This window comes from Erithacus rubecula (genome assembly GCF_903797595.1).
Source record: "Erithacus rubecula genome assembly, chromosome: 1".
NCBI lineage: Eukaryota > Metazoa > Chordata > Aves > Passeriformes > Muscicapidae > Erithacus > Erithacus rubecula.
Window position 1 is genome coordinate 27,298,723 of NC_136658.1, and position 20,216 is coordinate 27,318,938.

A 20,216-nucleotide genomic window follows, 5' to 3' on the forward strand; every position below is an offset into this window, starting at 1 on the left:
ATTTGCTAATGCTTTGTTCTTCTAAAACATGAAGTTTTTCAAAAGCTTGCATAGACACAGCTTCCTTCTGTAGGGCTGTGTAGTGCCTCTTCCCTAAAAATGTGTCATTATAAGATAAAAAATGACTAAGGGCTTCTGTACAATGGGAAGTTTGCTAGATCTAATCTGGAACAACCCCTACTGGGAAAGCCCTTTAGCCTAAATTAAGAGCATCTCAATGGGGGACACCCTTCAAAAATTTTCAGAGGATACATATGATAACAGCATTTCAGAAGCTTCCTGAACCAGGAAGTAACCAGGACATTAAATCCACTTTGGGAAGAGTATAGGAATATGACCTAAGCACAGATTGTGTGGTGAATGCTATTACACATCTTACAGCCTGCTTACTCTGTGTTAGCACCATTTAAAAACAAGAAGTTAGAAATCACCACAGGAATCTCTTCAATCTGCTGGTCTTTTCAAACCAAACAATGACAACTGAATTAATACACTAAACTTATGGTCTTACTTACATGTTGCATTTAAATCTTTTCACAGCGTGACCTGGATTTCACAGTAGACTTGGATTTTAAAGGACAGCTATGTGAAATGTCAGTATCTAATGACTACAAAATGCGTTAGCAAGAGACCTTTCAGAGAGATGAAAAGGAGAATTTTATCAAGTCTTGAACTGCTGAGCTTCAAGCTAGGAACAACTGTTCACAAGATTATTATATTAAGTACTAGAATGTTTACTCTGATGGAGGGTGGTAACCTGATTTTTCTTGCAGATAGTACAGGGGGCTGGGATCCCACTGTGAATGTACAGTATACAGAACTGTAGCTTTTGTTAAACATAGGAAAAAAAATAAGCAACAGTCTTGAGTGTTCTGGTTACTTTAGGATGGCAGAAGATGCATATACAAATTGTATTACTTACTGTGAATTTCTGGTTCTTCCAAGCTTTGCATGTTACAGATGATTAGGGCAGTTTTCTCACTATGAAAGACTACTACAGCACATTACTGTGATAGTATTATTGGACTTATATTCAATATAAATGAATATATATATTGTACATGAAGAAAAAAAAATAATTTCATAATAGGAATTTGTTTTGTGATTATTTAATTCTCATTATGCAGTTATGGAAAGGTAATGATGTTACCTCTGGCACTACTCTAAGCAGTGATATATTCCATTAACAGTCCAATGTTATAGCTTTGGTAAATATTCCATGCAAAGTGTAGATAAGAGCTGGGCATTTACAGGAAGTTTAACAACTATATTTTTGAATGTCCTCTGAAAATGTGGACCATTAGTTTTGAAATTCACCTTCACAACTGGATGTCTGTCAGAGCTTTAAAAACATTCGCTTTTTATCCTTGAAAATATTCTGTGGTGAGTTTTTATAGCTGGATTTTGCATGAGACTTTCAGAAATCAGACACCTAGTATTTAAATGTGATGAATGCAAAGTCTCTGAAATGGTGGATAATTCATGCTTCTTGGCCATGCCATATTTCAGTTCTTTGCAAAATTCTTAATACAAAATAATTTTTTTAAAAATAGGAATTAGTGTTACCTTTTGGTGATGTTTTAGATAAGTTTTAAATTGCAAATACTATTCTCAAGAGTGCAGTAATTTGCAGGAGCAAGTTAATGTCTTTGAAAAAAAGTGTCAATGGCTTCTGATATTACTAAGATGTCTGTAGCTTTCCTGTCCCCTTGAGTCCCTTGTTTTTCGTACAAAATCTCCTGCTTATTGTTAAAATATTAAGTGCTTATAATTCCTCATATATATGTATCAGGTCTTTTTACTATATGAATGTGGGCCATTTAATCACATGTAATTCATCAACAGCTGCATCACCAGTCTTATCTACACATTTTCCAGTCTGTCTGGCATTAGGCACTAAATCATGTTCTATCTTGTACTGGATAAGATTGACTAGTTTTTTGCCTAAAAATATTTTTAATCACCTGCAAATAAAGCATACTTGAAGATGCATTTTGCCAGTGTTTGTCAACATCTTTCTTTTTAGAAACCTACTTCTATTGATTTTCCCTCCATAGAAACTGTACAGTGTCTCCATTTTCTTATTGTCTAAAGAATATGGGCTAGGGATTCTGTCAAATGGTATCTTTGTAGAGTGAATTTAAACTGTAATTCAGCAGTAAAATATACTGTTTGCAATTTAGTTCATTATTGTTGTTTTAAAGCTTCTTTCATATTTCTGGGTTGAGGATGAACAACTTTCCTTACAAAATCGAGTTTATCTGTCAAATATTGCTATCATTTTCAGGGAATGAGTTCAGCTACTCTTTCAGTAATGGGCTGGGGGAATAAAAAACAACTACATGTCCCTTTCTAGTAACACTTCTGTGATTCTAGGAATTTAAGATAAGGCAATCTACCACAGTTTTTCTCAGTTCCTCCATGTATATGAAAATCTACTCAAACAATGTTTTCATCTTCTTTACCACTAATCACTGAGATGCCTGCTACTGAAAGAGGAAAGACTCTTACTTTGTTTGCCTAAACTGTACTTTAAAACATTGCAAACCCTCCACTTCTCTAGCCCACTACATGAATATTTAATAATTTTAATATTAAAAGAATAACAAAGGAAAAAAGGGGGAAAACATCTCATACCTTATTTAAAACAAAACAAAACAAAACAAAAAACAAAAACAAACCCCCAAACAAACATATAAATAAACAAAAACACAACAACAAAAAAACAAGACAAACAAAAAACAAAACAAACAAACAAACAAACAAACAAACAAAAAAAAACAAAAACCAAACCAAACAAACAAAAAATCCAATAAAAAACGTTCTCAAGGGTCTTTACTAAGAATGTCATTTTTGCCTGACAGAAAGCACTGGTCAAGAAGCAGGAAAAAAACCTCACTTGATCAGATCAGCTCCTTAACCAATTTGAAAAGTATTAAAGAACTGCTGTACACTGATTGCCCTTTCTGCCTTATGTTTCAACTGCTGACAGTGAAGTGTTGGTCTCTCTTCAATAGTGGCCACCTTGCCTTACTACTTGAAGCACCCATTTACTTCAGTGTTGCAGGGTTACATCCTGACTGTTATTATTAATGGCACAGTTCTGAGATGGTCACCACACCTCAGGAACATTTTGTCCTGGAAAATTAGCTTGAGCTTTTCCTCACATTATAAAAAACCCATGTATTTCTCTATCACAGAAAGAACTGAGAGTGCCTGCTGGAATGCTGAGTGTCTTCAAATCCCAGTGATCAAAAAGCAAATGCAGGCTTGCAAGGCCATTAAAGCTGTTACATACCAACAAGGTTTTGAAACCACCAGTGATTTTGGCAGAGTTAGGATCAGTTAGATCAGCATTAGTGAAACAGGAATGCAAAGACCTTGCAGGTCAGGTGCAATCAGCTACAAGGATTTCCTCAGCAATCCAAGTCCAGGTAACCACCACAGAGTCTGAGCCACATTTTCTCAAGGCTTAAATAAAGGTTTCTTGTGGACTCCAGGATTGAACCAAAGCTGCTGATTTTCAAAGTTTTGCATTAAAATATGATGACAAAATTACTGTTGAGAGCTGACACAGACACATGTTTAAAACATTTAATTCCCTTCCCGCAGACAGGAAAAGAAGATCATGAGCTGAGGACAGAGCCCAAGTAACAGAAATACAGTATTTACACAAAAGACTGTCCCTGATGAGTAACACAGTGCTGGAGAAAAGAGAAAGCAGGTCGCTTCTGCCTTGACTCTGATCTTAAGGAAAAGCATTAAAACTCTTCTCAAGGATTGCTCTGTCACTTGAAACAAAAAGCATCCCAAAAAAAGCTTCACGCTGAGCATGCCTCTAAAAGGCACAGTGGGCAATTCAAACTTGCAGTGCTTGATAGGATTAAGGAAATAGTCCCTTGTATTAGGGGAGCCAAGGTTCTCTAAAGAACAGCACAGTATGGCTGTATTCTCATAAGAACTTATTCCCAGCACAAATTCACCCTTGCCAGGTGTCATTAGTTTCAGGTTTGGGGTTTTGCAGAGGTTGTTCTAGGGACCTTTCTATGTGTGGAATTAGGGGTTTGCAGCCTTCCAGTACTATTTTAGTCTTCTAATAAGAGTTGAAACTGTCCAAAATGTGAACAAGAATATTACCCAAGGTGGTAATATTTACACAGTAATACCCAAGACATGTTTTTACCACAGTGCTGATTTGATGAACCTTCTCAGAGATCATTTCTAACAGGATTTGTTTTAAATGTAATATTAATTCAGAAATTAATTTAACACATACAGATTTCATTCTAGATAACAATTCACTTAGAAGGTAAGTTTATAAAGGATACATGGCATTCTATGTATATAATGAAGAATAGATCCCTGCTTTAGAAAGATTAGAAAGTACAGGGCCAACCTGCTAGAAAGCAGGGTTTCAGGGAAGGACCAGGGGATGCTGGTGAGCAAACTGGCCATGAGCCAGAGGTGTGTCCTTGAGGCCAAGAAGGCCAATGATATCCTGGGTGTCTTAGGAAGAACATTGTCAACAGGTTGAAGGAGGTGGTCCTTGCCCCTTCACTCAGTCCTAGTGAGGCAAATCTGGAGTGCTCAGTTTCACAGTCCAAGAGACTGGAGTGTGTCTAGCAGAGGGGGAATGAGGGTGATCTGGAGACAGGAGCATCTCTCTTGTGAGGAATGGCTGAAGGAGCTGGGCCTGTTCAGCCTTGAGAAAACTGAGAGGAGACCATATCAATGCCTGTAAGTATCTTAAGGGAGAGTGCCAAGAGAATGAGTCCAGACTCTTCTCAGTGGTGCTGATCAATAGCACCAGAGGCAAAGGGCAGAAGCTGAAGCATAGGAAATTCCACATGAGCCTGTGACTTGGTTTGTTCAGCCTACAGAAGACTGAAGGGAGATCTCATTGTGGCCTTTAGCATCCTCACAAGGAGAAGCAGAGGGGAAAAGTACAGACCTTTGTATCCTTGCAGTCAGTGGCAGGATTTGATGAAACAGCACGAAGCTGAGTCAGGAGAGGTTTAGGTTGGATATCAGGAAAAGGTTTTTCACTCAGAGGGTGGCTGTGCACTGGAACAGGCTCCCAAGGGAAATGGTCCCAGCACCAAGCCTGGCAGAGTTCAATAAGTGTTTGAACAATGCTCTAGGCAAATGGTGTGACCCTTGGGGCTGTGCTGTGCAGGGCCAAGAGTTAGACTCAATGATTCTTATGTGAACCTTCCACTTCAGGATATTGTTCCACAAGGAACAACTTTTCTGTGCGGGTGACCAAGCACTAGAACAGATTGGCCAGAGAGGTTCTGGAATTTCCTTTCCTGGAAATATTAAAAAATCATTTGGAAACTAATCCTGAGTAATGGATTCTAAGGGACTCTGCATGAGTAGGGGATTAGATTACATTACCTCCAGTGGTCCTTTCCAAACCTAACTGTTCAGGGATTCTTTGATTTCCAGGAGCAAAGAACCTCCCCAGCCTCTCTGGGCAGCTGTTCCAGTGTTGTGATAATCTCACAGGGACACTTAACGTTCAACTGGGATTACTCTTTTTTTAACCTGGGACTGTTGGTTCCTGTTATTTTACTATATTCCCCCCAAGAAAAGCCTGGCTTTCTTTTTACTGTGACTCCCTATTAGGTACTGGAAGATACAATTAGTTCCCACCTAGTCCCCTCATGGTAACTCTCCTCTTCTCTATAAAACCCGTGATTGCATCCTTTTATATGAATTCCACCTCCTATCCACCTGTAATCCCTCCTCCTCCATTTTCCCCCCACTTTTCCCCCCCAGTCTATCTTGCTGCTGTTACACAGTGCTTAACAAATGCATCTAAGAGTTTTGTTACAGATATAATCCCAAGGACCACTACTTAAAAGAGAACAGTTTTCTTCTGTGTTGCGTTGGTGGCATGGAGGGCACATTTTATGAGCAGTATTATAAGGTCTAATAGGTTTATGCCAGTGTGTGCACCTGCATAGTTGGAATATACAACTAAGCAAGGTGATTTCCTTTTCAATAGGCATGAAGCAGTCACAGACTAGTTCCAGCTGGAAAAGTGGGCTATTTTTACCTTTTTTTAAAGCATTTATTTTCAACATTTCTCAGAGATCATCTCAGATCTTAATCTGCTAAGCATATGAGAGAGTCATGTAGAAGACAAATCCCATAGATGGCATCTAAACTTCCTAGAAATTAAGTGTGAATTAACAGTATCTACAAATCTTTTTTAAAAAGCAACTAAAGAAATAAACCTGAGGCTTTAGACCTCATATAACAATACATTTAGAGTAAAGAGAACATGAATCATCAGCTAGAGATTTCCCAGAAAACTGGTATTTCTGCACAGTATGATGACTGGGGTGAGCCAGGGCAGTAGTACGCCTACAGGGAACAAGATTGTTCCCTGAAAATAGCTGCTGCTTCTGGGGATAGGCACAAAAAAGGTAAAAAATGTGTTCTACATGGTTGAGACTGAGAAAGAAGCAGACTATTGCTCACAGATGACATCTAAAGCAGACCACCCATCTCTTAGATAGATAAAAAATATTCTAGGGTCCAGATACAACAGACAGGAAAGAAAAATATTTTTATGATCGCAAAATTTTTGAAATCTCTGCTGCTCTCTTTGCAAGTCTTTCAGATTTTACAGGTACCAATACAGTTTCCCTGACTCCCTCCCCTTTCTCTTTTATTTGTATGTTAAATATTTTTGTCATTTTTGAGTGGAAACAAACAATGACGATTAGTGATGATGCAAACATAAAGATAATATTTTTTGAGAAAATTTGGGGAGATACTATAAGGTGATTATGAAACAGAAAGAAACCATGTTAGCTTTGAGATAACAACAGCAACACAAAACCAGTCTTACTTCCTCTAGTAGCACACAGGTTTGGGCTAGGATCCAAGTCATTCCTCTGAATCATCAAGTGCGGTCTTTTAGAAGCACAACAGTCAGCAAGATCAAGCCTGAGCCGACCCCTAAATCTTCATGGGAAAAACATAATGTCCTCTTTTGCCCTTGGTTCTGTGCTTTTGTGTCCAGCCATTACCCATGTATGAAAATGAACCATCAGCACTTGCAGTACAGCATGGCCCTAGAACCAGAAATGCACCCCTGTGTTAAGGTCACAGCAGAATTTAATCACAAATCATGCATGCCCTACAATTTTGATGCAGGAATATGGAATGGCAGCCCAGAAAGGCACGTGTAACTTGCCTCGTTAACAGTAACTTGCAATGCCCATCAGTTAGCAGAAGCACTTTATCACCATCATGGCATATTTTTCACATTTATTCGGCATGAAAAATCAATGTCATTAGCTAATGAGATATGATTCAAGCAAATATAATTGCTATTATCACCACCGAGGGAGTATCTCAGGAAAAAAAGCTCATTATTTTGCTTGCTTTCCAACGGGGTGAGTGTAGATAGCAAGAAAACGTAAGTGCTGTGTGAAGCTGAATCAGCGGTGTGTGATGGATAACATTTGTATGCCAAGTAGCCAACAACAAAACACATGATGACAATACATTTTGAGCTATAAAATGAGGGTGTGGAAGCAGCAGAACTCAAAAAGTGAAAGTATATTTTACCAGTAATGTTGTGGAGGCAACTGAGAAAAGAACTTAAGGAAATAATTGGAAAACATTCAGTGGACTAGGTAAATTGTCCAGACATGACCCACTAACAAAAGTAGTATGGACAATAAGGCCTAACATTTTCTGAGAGAAATTTCCATTTGAATTCTGCTGTTAAATGATACCATTAAGTAGAAATTCTGTTACACAGCAGGATGTCTACTTTCACTGGGCAAATTCCTAAACCCTTGCAACCTAATGTTCATGGGTCCAAATGTAAAATTCACTTCTGCTTGCCAGAACATTGCTACTGTGTTATGTTCTTCCCATTCTTGTTCCTCCAACAGTACTGGCATAATATGCTGTTTCTTTACCTTCATCTTGACAAGTTTCTAGCTAGTACTTCAGTGATATGTAAGATTCCCTGTGTGGAATCTGCTTATAATCCAAAACCAGACCTTTATTAAACATTTCTACTAAGCCATCCTCATCTCTTACTTGCCTGTGTGTCCTGTGTCCTTTTTACTACAGTCCACTCATGTAAATGCCCATGACAATGAGGATAAATCTAGTTGGTCTGGAGATGCTGCCAGTACCATAAGACTTTGAATATTTATAGACAGCTCGAATTTTAGAAGATGGAAAATACACAGTGATTTACCAACCTCTTGAAAACATCCAACCCCACTACTGAAGCAAGACAAACTGGAACAGGTTGCTTAGGACCATTTACAGCTAGGTTTGAAGTATCTTCAAGGATGGATACTCCTCAACTTCTCTGAGAAAACTATTCTGGTGTTTGACCACCTCGACAGGGAAAAAAAAGAGAAAAGATAATTTCTTGTGTTCAGATGGAATTCCATGGGTTTCAGTTTGTGCCTGTAGCCTTTTCTACAGTCATTGGGTACTCCAGAGAAGTCTGGCTCCCTTCTCTTCATTCCCAAATTCCATCAAGTATTTACATTTATTGACAAGATCCCTCTTGAGTTTTCTTTAAGGTCCCTGGGCCTCGTCATTCAGCTGGTTTTCAGAGCAGTCTCCTGTCCAATTATCTAACACTTTGTTATCTTGTCAATGAGGATGTTATAGGAGAGGGTCAAAAGCCTTACTAAAGTTGAGTTAAACAACATCCATGAATCTTCCCTCATCCATCAGGCCAGATGTGTCATTGTGGAAACTGTCAGGTTCATTATGCACAATTGCCCCATTGTAATTCCATGCTGATTATTCCTGATCTCCATTTTGTCCTTCATGTATCTCAGAATGGTTTCCAGGACTAGCTGTCCACCACTTTCCCAGGAATTGTGATAAGACTCATTGCTGTCTAGACCCTTCTTCTTGCCCCTCTGGAAGACAGGACAGACATTTACTTTCTTAGAGATGTCTTGCACCACACAGTGCTTTCATAACACCCTTAAATGCTCTGTTGCAGATGTTGTGGTGATCTTAAATTAACTATTGGGCTTTAATGTTGGTATACAAAGCAGACATGCAAAACAGTCTGCTTAAGTAAAACACTATTTGTTTGGGGTTTTTTCCATCTGTACCACCAAAATTTAGGTTGTAAGGAAACCTTGGAGATTTCTAGTCAAGCAGATATTTCCTCAAAGCTATGTCAAATCACTGTGGCTTTGTGTAAGAAAACTTCCAAGGATGAGGACTTTATGAGTTACCAGCAAATCGGATAGATATCCCTTCAAAAAAACATGCCTAGCTTATTTAGCATTACATTTTGAAACCTGACAGATGCTAATTTTTAATCATTTGATAGATGTCTGTAATTTTGCGTGACTGCACTTTCTTGACCAACAGCACCCTACAGAAATCTAAGTATATCATGTTTGCACAGCTGCATTGTCTGCACAGTAATGACAGAAAGGTACATTTAGCTACTGTTCTACACAAGAATCATGTCAGTGAGGAACAAATATTAAACAAAAATCCACTATTTAATCATTTGAGCAGCACTTGATTGCTGTGCAGCATTCCCTGTATGGGACAAGCCAAGAGCAAGGGCTTCACACATCTTACCTGAATTCAGTAATTACTTGAATAACCTCCCCTGGGGCTTCTAATGACACGAATTATTTCAGTGTAGAAGGTGACTCTACAGAGGGTTGCAAATAAAAATGCCAATAGCATACCTGTAGAAAGTTTCACTCCTATCATTCGTCTTTCTGACAGAAATGTCATTTAATGCAAATCAGTTTCTCTGTCAGAATAATACTTAAAGAAGCCCTGTCACTGAGAAGCTGCATTAGTGATTTATGCCTCATTTCAGAGGGATGAGCAACAGCCTTATTACAGCTTCATAATATAAATCCATACAATACAGGGTTGCTATGACAACTGATGAGCCTTAATAGCCCAGATTCAAAGGACCTTGTTCAAAACTGTCAAGTAGTGCAGTTCAGTGCAGTTCAGTCATTTGCACCTGTAGAACTGGGAGAAGGCCATGCAGGAACAGAAGGGTTCACTCAGGTTCTCAGGGGAGGCATCTGAACCCTGCAGCTGGGAGTCTTTCTTACCTCTGCGCTATGCAGCACTGCTTGTCCTGAGGCTTTTCAGCCCCCAGCTGAGGTACCCAAACTGGTGTTTGGCTGCAGCAATACTGAGCTCCCAAGGCTGCCTGAGAAACATTGTTCACATCCATTCCATTTATTGGTATTTAAAGATGAGGTTACAAAGAGGTAAAACAATTAAACACCTTCTTGGTACTGAAAATGGGTGCCCACCCCTCTAGACTTCTTTTCTCAAAACTGTGATCTTAGCTGTGTTTTCCGCCCATATCCTCCCACTAAGTGTGGTATTTGTCAGATTTTGCTGGGCTAGTTTAGCTCACTAATGTAGGAGAGAATTCTGTCTTTTTCTTCTTTTCTCTATTATTTTTCCCCTTGAGATTCTGCCAAGGCCTAAAATGGCTTGCTGCAGGGTTCTAACAACTTGTAAAAGGTAAAATGGAGGAGTAAAAACTGACAGGAATAAAGAGTTGCAAACGTATCCAGTACTCTACCCTCTGAAAAAAGCAGCACCTGAGCTTTAACAGTCACTATACAGTCACAGGAATATTCACATTCCCAATTCATAGACTTGATTTGCTCTGAAAAGGTAAGATTTAAGTGTAGTGCTGCAGCAGCACTGAATCCTGCAAATAGGCAGACTGATGTTCCAAAGCTGTTAATACTTACTTTGCAACAAGATCATTAGGAAGACAGCAAAAAAAAGATTAAGTGGATACAGTGACACATGACCTAAAAAAGCATATTTATGTATGCTCTGAGCAAAAGAACATGGAACTCGCAACATGAGGCAAAGATGGGATATCAGAATGTCACAGAGGAATGGCAGCTGTGGCTGCTGCTCTTCCCTTCTGCAAGCCCAGCCAAAACCTGAGCTGAGTTCATACTGCAAAGGTGCAGATGCATACACAGCACACTAATGTCATCAGTCACACAAAACACAGCAGGGTCTTCACTGTTCATTATCTCCACACACACAAACAGCAGCTCAAGTAATGCAAGTGCTGGAGTGAGATCCAGAGCCACATGTGTTACTTGAATGTCTGGGTTACACAGGATTCCCTGCTCCCTTCCTGTTCAACCCCTGAAAACCAGACATTTCCAGTGAGAAAGATTCTCTGAACCTCTGAACAATCATTACAATCTTGTAATGACTGTTGTGCTCAGGAGAAGGATGTGGCAGAAAAGGCACTGACACCTGCAGAAGCCAAACACAGCTGTCCAGTATAGCTGGACTTGTTTGAAACACTTCCTTCTTCAGTGTTTGAAAGGAAATAAGCAATATTTATCTGACTAATCCAATGTCCTTCAACTTTTACTGTGTTTGGAAGGATTCAATGCCACTGCATACAATATTTCAGATTAGTAACAGAAATTAACTGTTATACCTGCCCTGTAAACTTAACCTACTGGGTTGTTTTTTTTTTCCCTTGAGAAGCCTATTTTCATCAGATAATAATCAGGTGTCTTTTGCTAGCTTCATATTAAAAGAACTTTAGTTGCTTGATGTGCAAACAGGCCAAAGTTTCCAACTGTCTTCTTTTTTCAGAAGTGTATGAGTGCTATTGCAATTCCTGTAATTTCAATAATCAAAAAGACCCATTATTTCAACAGCTGCGGATGAATTCAGGAAGTTGCCACTGATGAGCTTTATGAGCATGTTTCTGCTTTCTAAAACAAGATTCCACTTGTGCAGATGATAAAGTGGATTTATTCCAAAATGGTCTCACATGATAGAAAATTCTGCCAATATACGGATGTTGCAAACAAAAATGGTCCCAAGTTGGGAAATTTTACTTGAGTTAATTTACTATCAAAGTACACAAGCCTTTTTTCAGTGATTGAGGTTCTGGGGAAAGAAAAAGAGTGTAAACCATTAAACAAATGTATTCATGTACATTTTTTCTCTCCTCTGCTCCGAAGTTTCAGCTTCCTTTTTTTTCACTGTGTGGTCAACTCTGTTAGTCAGAATTTGTCCAGGGAGCCAACAGGCAGCACAAGAAGTTGTGGGGATGTGTGTAATGCTTTCTGCCATCCCGGGTAACATGGTTTTAGCCATTCAATCCCAATGATTCTGCTGTCCTGTGTTTAGGGATGCCAGTTGTCCTATTCCTCATTTGTCCTTGCTCCAGCATGGGTGTGACCACTGACTGCAGTTGTTTCAGAGGCAAACTTGCTTCAGTGTGGTCTGTTCCTCACATATTCCTTGTGTGTGGAGTGTTTCCATTTTAACAGCTGCAGATTACTCCTTAAATCTGGTATGTGAGGTGGTGCAGTATATTTCTTGCAAGGGGGTTATACTGTGCAATGATCTTTTTCCATGTTGCTCCATTCACATCTGTGCAGGCTGGAACCTGTTTTGACTGGCACACAGTAATTCATGGACATCCAGTTCCAAAGGGTTAGGAGCACTCTGTTACTGTCATGCAAATGGACTTTGTGTTTATCCAAAGATCTGCCAGTATTGGGTACCTAACCAGGCAGAGATAAATTTTTCCCAATGGAGAACTGGAATAGAAAAATGAAAAAAAGAAAAAAGAAAAAAAAGAAAAAAAAAAAAAAGGAAGAAAAAAAAGAAAAAATAAAAGAGGAAAAGCAAGCTTCACTACTGTTAAGTCAGTATTAACTTTCTGAAGAGCTGAAAAAAATACTGTCATGGAGTATGAAATCCTGGTGGAGAGTCAGAAGACCCAGCAACACAGTTAGCATCCAGGAGAATGGAAACCAAGAATTCCCACACCTGTTTGATGACCAGCTGGACAGCAGAATCTGTCCAGGGGTAGAGCCTTGTAGCATGTTATTTATACCTGTCTTTAGTGAGCCTGAATCCAGCAGTAACTTCTGTTTGTTCAGGTGTGCCAACAGGTGAGTAAGCCCTGGCCTGAGGTTTAGATAACTAAACAGACCATGAGAAACCCTGGACATGACTCAAGCAACTGTGAACACTGCAAATAACAGAGCAAGAAGCTGAAAGTTGTTACAGACAGCATTGTGAGCAATGCCTGGACTTCCCAGGAGGATAAGGGCGAGTTACACAGTAACTTCACAAATAATTGGAGTGTAAACTTGCAAGGTCAGCAGCACCACAGTAACTGTATCAATAACAACAATTAAACTCAAGATGACTTAAAAAATGGTAGAAGAAATGAGCATGTGGGTAAAAACGTAGAAAACCTCGGACTAATAGGGAAAAGGCAACTTTCAAAGGGTCAAGTTCTTTGGGAAGGACAGAGAAGGGAAGGGGTCATGGTAGATGGAAGAAGAATAAGCATGGAAAAAAAAGAAAACAACAAGAGAAGGTAGAATAAAAGGGAACACTTGTATGCAGGCAAGCTGCTGGTTAGAATTTGTGGCCCATAGCTGCAGGACATCTGGTCTTTTCATTAAACCTTCTTTTCTGCTTGATCCTGGGGAGCGGTGTAGGGCACAGTGGGAGAAAGAGTGCACTGCAAGACATAGGAGTTGTGTACACACACGTTTTCATCAGCAAACTTCAGTCTTGATCTGCGGGAAAGGAAGAGAAGGATTAGGTTATCTGTGCTCATGTTTACAGGAACTGCTTGTGTATACATGGGTAACAAGCAGTGAAGACATCAGTCTCTGTATTTCTGTGTGGCTGATGACGTTGGTGCTGCACCTTGGCAATGTGTACTCAGCTTGGGATTTGGCTGGACTTCCAAAAAGGATCAGCAATGGCCACAGCTATCAATCTGAGATGGTAGACATTGCCTGGGTCCTAGGCTGCACCAGATTTGTCTGTAGAAGAAAAAATCCCCCTCATCCCAGGATTCAGCTGCTTCTTAGCATCGTCTGTTCTCAAACTGTGTACATCCTGCTGTCAGGGTCTCAGTGCACACTAAAAGACACTCAAATAAAAATGATCCCATGGGAGTCACAGAAAGAAAATCCACTTCACTTGTCACTGTCCTTCAAAATCAAGATGAACTTCAGGGATAAAGTAGTTAAGGATCGGAATTTGGGCATTTTGGGCTAGAACCATGGGCAGGAAAGCTGAAATTAAGGGTTCAAACTGTTTTCCTGAGGCTGACAGAGGCAGAAGGAAATATTGCTGGTTCCAATATTGATGGGGGAACAGATCACTCAAAGTCAATGGGCAAAGACCATCTTTAAACTGATGACACTCCTTTCCTAGTTAAAATTGGGATAAAGTGCTGGTTTTGTTGATGTTTAAATTAATGGTTTGCATTAGTTCAGCTCCAGCCAGGATTGAACACAGATGGTTCAGTTCTAGGATCTCCATGATGGATAATATGCCACAGTCGATAAGGTGACTCAACTCTTCACAACCAGTAATGGACTCCAAGAAGCAACCCTGGGAAATGAACAGAAAGCCTATTGATTTTCAGTAATTGATACTCATTTTGCTCCTTTAGTGTTTTAGATCTTCTTAGGCACCTTACTGAAGGCAAGGGAAGATTTTTTCATTTGGACGAGCAGATTCTCAGGAATCTACAAGAGAAAACTCTTAATAATCAGCTTATCCTGAGCTGCTTAGTTCATTCATGATTCCTGATAGAAATAAACCCCTGGTTATTCCACCTGATAGGGAAGGAATCCCAACTCATAGGAAAGGGCATTTGAGTGCTGCTATGGATATAGAAATTGCTATAGGGAAAAGTCTATAAACCCCTATTATGCTGTTCTTGGAACTAGATAAACATCTTTGATCAGACTGAAATCCCAAGAGCACAATTAATTACTGACAAGGTTTTTATCCAAAAATAGAGTTCCCTGTTGAGCTAGTGCTTAACATTCATCTTCAGCTTCATATTGATTCATTAGTTAAATGAAAAATAACTTTTTAAAAACATTTAGAAAATAGATTTAGAACATAATGCCTGTAACATTTTATATAATAAAATCTACCATCTTGTGTGATATTTTAATGAAATAAATTATGCCATAGGTTCCACTTTCTCAACAAGCTCACCATTGTTAATGCTTGCTCTTGAATGCTTACCACAAATAACTGGATGCAGTGAAGACATATCCCACCAGGAATAATTACTGATCATGTGGTGGCTTGGTGACACACTCTCAAGTTTCTTATTTCCATTTATATTCCATAAAATCTTCAAAAGATAATTGACATTTGCATTTCTTATGATCCAGGGTGGGCCATGATTTTCTGAAATGCATCCCCATGGGCAAACTGTGTCTCAGTGCTATCAGGCCCTGGAGGAATGTTGTGTGGAAGCTGCTTTTGAAAAATCAGTCATGTGTTGAGCTACATGAGGAGGAAATTGTTCTTTGCATTGCTAAAAGAGCAATATCTCACTGGATTTTCATGAGATTTTTTGCTCATTAAATGCTGGTAAGTTTTTCAAAATCTTCCTCAAAATAAGATTTGCTGTTTCTGAAAATTCTACCTCCAAAATTTTCTTTGACACCTTCTGTGACAGACTTTTGGATATAAAGAGCTGTTCAGTCAGCCTTAACATATTTTAAACTACAAACAACTACACCTATGGCAATTTTTAAAAAACTGTAAAGAGAGCTTAGCACAAAATCAGGATCTAAAGGTCTGAACAGAAATTAAATCATCAGTATTCAGAGGATGGGTCATTTACACTGGTAATAATTTACTTCATATTCCAAATAGTTTTCTTTCTTCCCATACAATTATTTCTTCTTATTAATAATGTGGCAGCTTCTACAAGCCTGATGACAAAGCAGGATTCAGTGGTGTTAGGCATCAAAGAGAATAAAAGACTGTCACTGCCCCAAATACACTGTCAATTAACTAAAGGCAGTATCTATAAAAGCAAGATCAGATCATAAAAAGATTTTAACTTTCACTTACACCTACACTCAAACACAGCAGAAGAAATATTTGGAAGATAAAAGCAAGTCTGATAGTGCCAGGTAGTGTTGTATAAATGTATGACTTGTCTAAACATACCTCAACATTTTATTGCCTCATACAGCATGACTTTTTGTTCGTATCAGATTGAAGTTCGATGGTTTTCTCTTTCACTTTATCTTCATGTTCTTTTAAAATCCTAGGGCAAAGAAAGAAAAAAAAGTCAATAAACCCACAAGAGATAGAACAGAAAAACATTTTCTCAGGAGTATAAAATTGTCCAGAGATTTAACAGAAGATAAAATTTTGTGAATTAACAAACAAACAAAAAAGAACAATTATGGTGGCTACATCACACAACAACCTTTGCTCATTTAGCTAGAAAAATCTATTAGTTAGTTATTGTTAATATTTGTTAGTGATTGTTAATATTTATTGCATATTACAGAGACTCAAAAGAGTGACTTTCATGTCTTACTTTTAAGGCTGGAACAAAACTAAAAAAATCTGGTTGCCTAGACAGTTATCAATTACCAACACTTTCACAAAATTTCACTGATTTCTGCAAAAATATCAGAGATTTGCCAACTCATTTCCAGTGTCTCCACCTCTGTAAGTAGTTCAGAGGGGCCACATTTTCCTGTATATTTACCTCTAGCCTTTATATAACTTGAAAAATCCACTTCTTCCTGTCTCCCAGCCCCAGGCAGACAGCAGAATTTGAGCTGTAATGAGCAGAGGGAAGAAGGAAGCATATCCAATGTATTGCTGCAAGGAGTCAGCAGCATCCATTTTCAAATATTTTTCCCCAAACCTTCAGGAAATTCTTGCAAGAATTATCACAACAGCCAAGGCCTTCAGCTTTCCTAACAAAAATCCAGGTATTTCTGCATCTATAAAGAGTTTCTCCAGCATAACTCTTTATGAACCTGAGCAACTGCTCAGTCAGAGCAAGAGAGGAGTTTAAAAGCAATGAATATTTCACTACCTTAAGTACCTAAAACTAATAAATATAAAACTAATATAATATAATATAGTATACCATAAAACTAATTAAACAAAGAGAATTCCCAATGTCATCAGTTACAGGGCAGTCAGGCACATAAAAATTCAGTTTGTGTTTTCTTCTTACCTAGCTAAGTGAAGCACAGACTTTTCCACATTGTACCCAGAATATGCACTGCATTCATAGAAAATTAAATTGTAATCCTACAATCAAAGAGAAAGACCATTTCAATTACTTCTGCACAATGTCTCATTCCAGCTGCAAAAAGAGCAACAGAGATATACTGAAATATGAAAATAAAGGAGGAGAAATAGATCATCTTAGGATTTTAATTCTAGAACTAACAGTAAATAGTAACAAAAGCCTCCAATTATGTCTCATAAATAACAACTATATGCTTTTCTTAGCAGGTATTTGTTCTGTAGAGTGGCTTTTGATATTAAGAGCTTAAATGAAAACAGACATTGTAAGGTACTAAGTCTTGTGAACTTCCCTTGTGAAGATCTGGCAATTCCCACATCACTGAGTGATGGACAAATCAGGTGAAAAGAATTCCAGTAACTCTTCTTTCATCTTTTTGTACTTGTGAAATTTTTCTGCACCTTCTTTTGCAGTCAGCCTGCATCTTTCAGTTTTGCACTTCTCTGGGAGTTTTGTAATTAGGAATAGTGGGTAAATGATCAGGTCTTGGGAGAGATTCTCAGCCCTTCAGCTGAAGTCTTATAAATGCAAATGCAAGAGATCATCTGCACAAGAGCCTGACCTGCAAGTTCTGATGGCAGTGAAGTTTGAAAGGGAATGACAGATTATCCTCCAAAATAGACATCTGCCTACTTTCACAATCTACCACAATGAAGGTCACCAACATTGTCTCTGTGGTATTATTACATGTCCTTTTACCCATCCAGATTTCAAATTTCTATTCACTTCCCACTTTTCTCTGTGTCTTATTGCTATTTGTAGCAGTAGTTTCAAATTCAAGTAAGTCAGTCCCTTAGAAAATTACAATCATGTCTGCATATTTTCATTTGTTTGTTATTAACTGTGGTTACTACAATTATACTTATTTACTCACTCTTCACAAGACACTTATAATTCAGTTTTCAAAACTTTCCATCAAGATGACCAGTCATTTCAGTTTTGGTTTGATTTTTTTTTCCTATATACCATACTTCCAGAATTGTATGACTTTTGGAAAATTCTGTCATCTTCATGAAATTTCAGAGACAAAAGTGGGGAAAATAATTTCATGAATACAATATTTTATTTTAGCAGCTCTAAAAAGGTGCTTCAGAGTTATCCAGTTCAGGTTTGAATATGTTGTCCATGGTTATATTGTTTGCTCTAATGAAAAGAGGATTGAACAACATGCAATAATTTCTTGATGACCAGAAAAGCACAGAAAAGCAGAGAAGGAAGAAATCAGGCAATGTTAGTGTTGAATAGACACAGACATTTTATCGATTTTTTAAAAGATGTATAACATTTATAATGATGCAATCCTATTATTTTCTTGCTTTTCTTAGACAAGTTTTCAGATAAAATTCGACCAGGTCACATTTCTTGCTGGTTATGCAAACAGAAGCTTGAAATAAAAATTATACTCTTTTTCTGCTCAGCTAATCAGAACTCCAATAGAAAACCTACTGTGGTCAGTTTATAGGTATTTTATGTAAATCAAGCTGAGAGTGATACCACTCCAACACCTTCCCCACATACAACAGAATGTCACTAGAGGAGTGCTCTCAGTGATAACTTCAGATATGCTGGCATGAATCTGAACAGATTTTTTAACCAATTGCTTGGATGGAAGGATGACAATTTAAACTCAATTGATAATGAGTGCTTAATTCTCTCAGTCTAGCAAAAAGATTCTTGTCTGAAAGGGGAGATAGTCTGGAAATAAAACATGCCATTTCCTTGATTCAAAGAGAAAACTTTTAATGATAGAATATACAAGGAGCACAAACTAGGAGCAGGCAGGACACATATAATTATTAAGCAATGAAATGCCATCCTTCTCCATCCAGAAATTAGCTATTTAACCTTGGAGACCACTGGCAATTACTTCATTTTAAAAACCTACCTACAAATCAGCAGACATCTAAAGAATAGGGAAGAAAATTAATTATTGTCAGAGCTGGGCAATTTTCTGTCCTGTAAAGTAGCATCACTCTGAGAATAGCTCCCTCATTAGCAGTATTTGTGTAAGAAAGACACTGACAGGTTGACAAAGGAGACAGACACAGTATGAATACACAGAAATAGTCCTCATTCCATGAAACTCATGCACTCTGCAAAGCCAAGGCAAGACAAGGCATTATTATCTTATTTTATAGTTGAGGGACAGCAATAGAGAAGGACTTATTGACCCATTTAAGATCACTCAGGAAGTATGTGCAGGGCCAAAACAAAATCATGCAGATATGAGCATGCCTGAGAAGCACCTTTATCATAAGGCATTTAATTTAAATAATTGGCAGTGCTTACACTTTTCCACTCTAACAGAACATTAGCTGATCCTGGATGCACACAATATGATCTGAATACTCTCTCTTGTTGTGCTCATATGAACCCTTGATCACTGGACCACTCTCAGCTAAACATAAATTCATTATATGGAGTTTTCTTCCTGGATCCTCTGCTAAAAGAAGTCAAATGGACTTCCACAATCCCTGTGCTCATTCCATTCTCCCTTTCATGGGGTATAATAAACATATTGGAACTACCAGTCTTCTTAAAACACAACTCCCTTCAGGCTGTCATCATCCCTTTTAAAAATTAAGCGTGCTGCCCACCTTGCAGAGAAGTTATGTGACAAGTGCATTACAGTGGAAGCCCTTGGGTTTCTGACCAAAGCTGTAGTACAGTACAGAGCTTGTAGGATGTGGGACTGAAGCAAAGCAAGGGTTAATACAGCTGGGCTGAAAGTACATGTGCCTTTCTGGCTACAGAAAAAGCTGGGTAAAACCAATTCCATCCCATGAGACATTGAAACAGTCCTTAAAACTGGTGGACTTCAGGGCCAACAGGCTAAACTGATTTCTTGGTCTGCACAAGAAGAGCTTGTTTTTACCAAACGTGGCTATACGAAGTAGTACCAGCTCAGCATCTAGCCTTGTGTATTTGGGATCTTTAAGGAGCAATTCATGGGATTATTCACAAAATACAGTGCATACTGCATACACTAACAGAGACAGTGGTATGTGGTTTCATATGAATTACACGGTCATTTAGCAAGAATTAATAGTTCATTAAAATTCATGGTTATAATTAGCTCAGCAAGCAAATTATT

General features: G+C 38.4%; 2 protein-coding genes across 3 annotated transcripts in view; one reads left to right on the forward strand and one right to left on the reverse strand.

The window, feature by feature from the left end:
• PRMT8 (protein arginine methyltransferase 8) overlaps positions 1-2,567 on the forward strand; it is a 57,768-nt gene extending 55,201 nt beyond the window's left edge. For both annotated transcript variants that reach the window (XM_079333404.1, XM_079333405.1), the window contains exon 11: positions 541-2,567. In XM_079333404.1, the coding sequence (XP_079189530.1) occupies positions 541-624 (84 nt within the window). In that variant the 3' untranslated portion in view covers positions 625-2,567. The remainder of the gene's footprint in view (positions 1-540) is intronic.
• Positions 2,568-15,677: 13,110 nt separating this feature from the next.
• CRACR2A (calcium release activated channel regulator 2A) overlaps positions 15,678-20,216 on the reverse strand; it is a 51,850-nt gene continuing 47,311 nt past the window's right edge. The window contains exons 17-18 of the mRNA XM_079333382.1: positions 17,048-17,124; positions 15,678-16,114 (exon numbers count right to left, since the gene is read on the reverse strand). Of these exons, the coding sequence (XP_079189508.1) occupies positions 16,024-16,114; positions 17,048-17,124 (168 nt within the window). The 3' untranslated portion in view covers positions 15,678-16,023. The remainder of the gene's footprint in view (positions 16,115-17,047; positions 17,125-20,216) is intronic.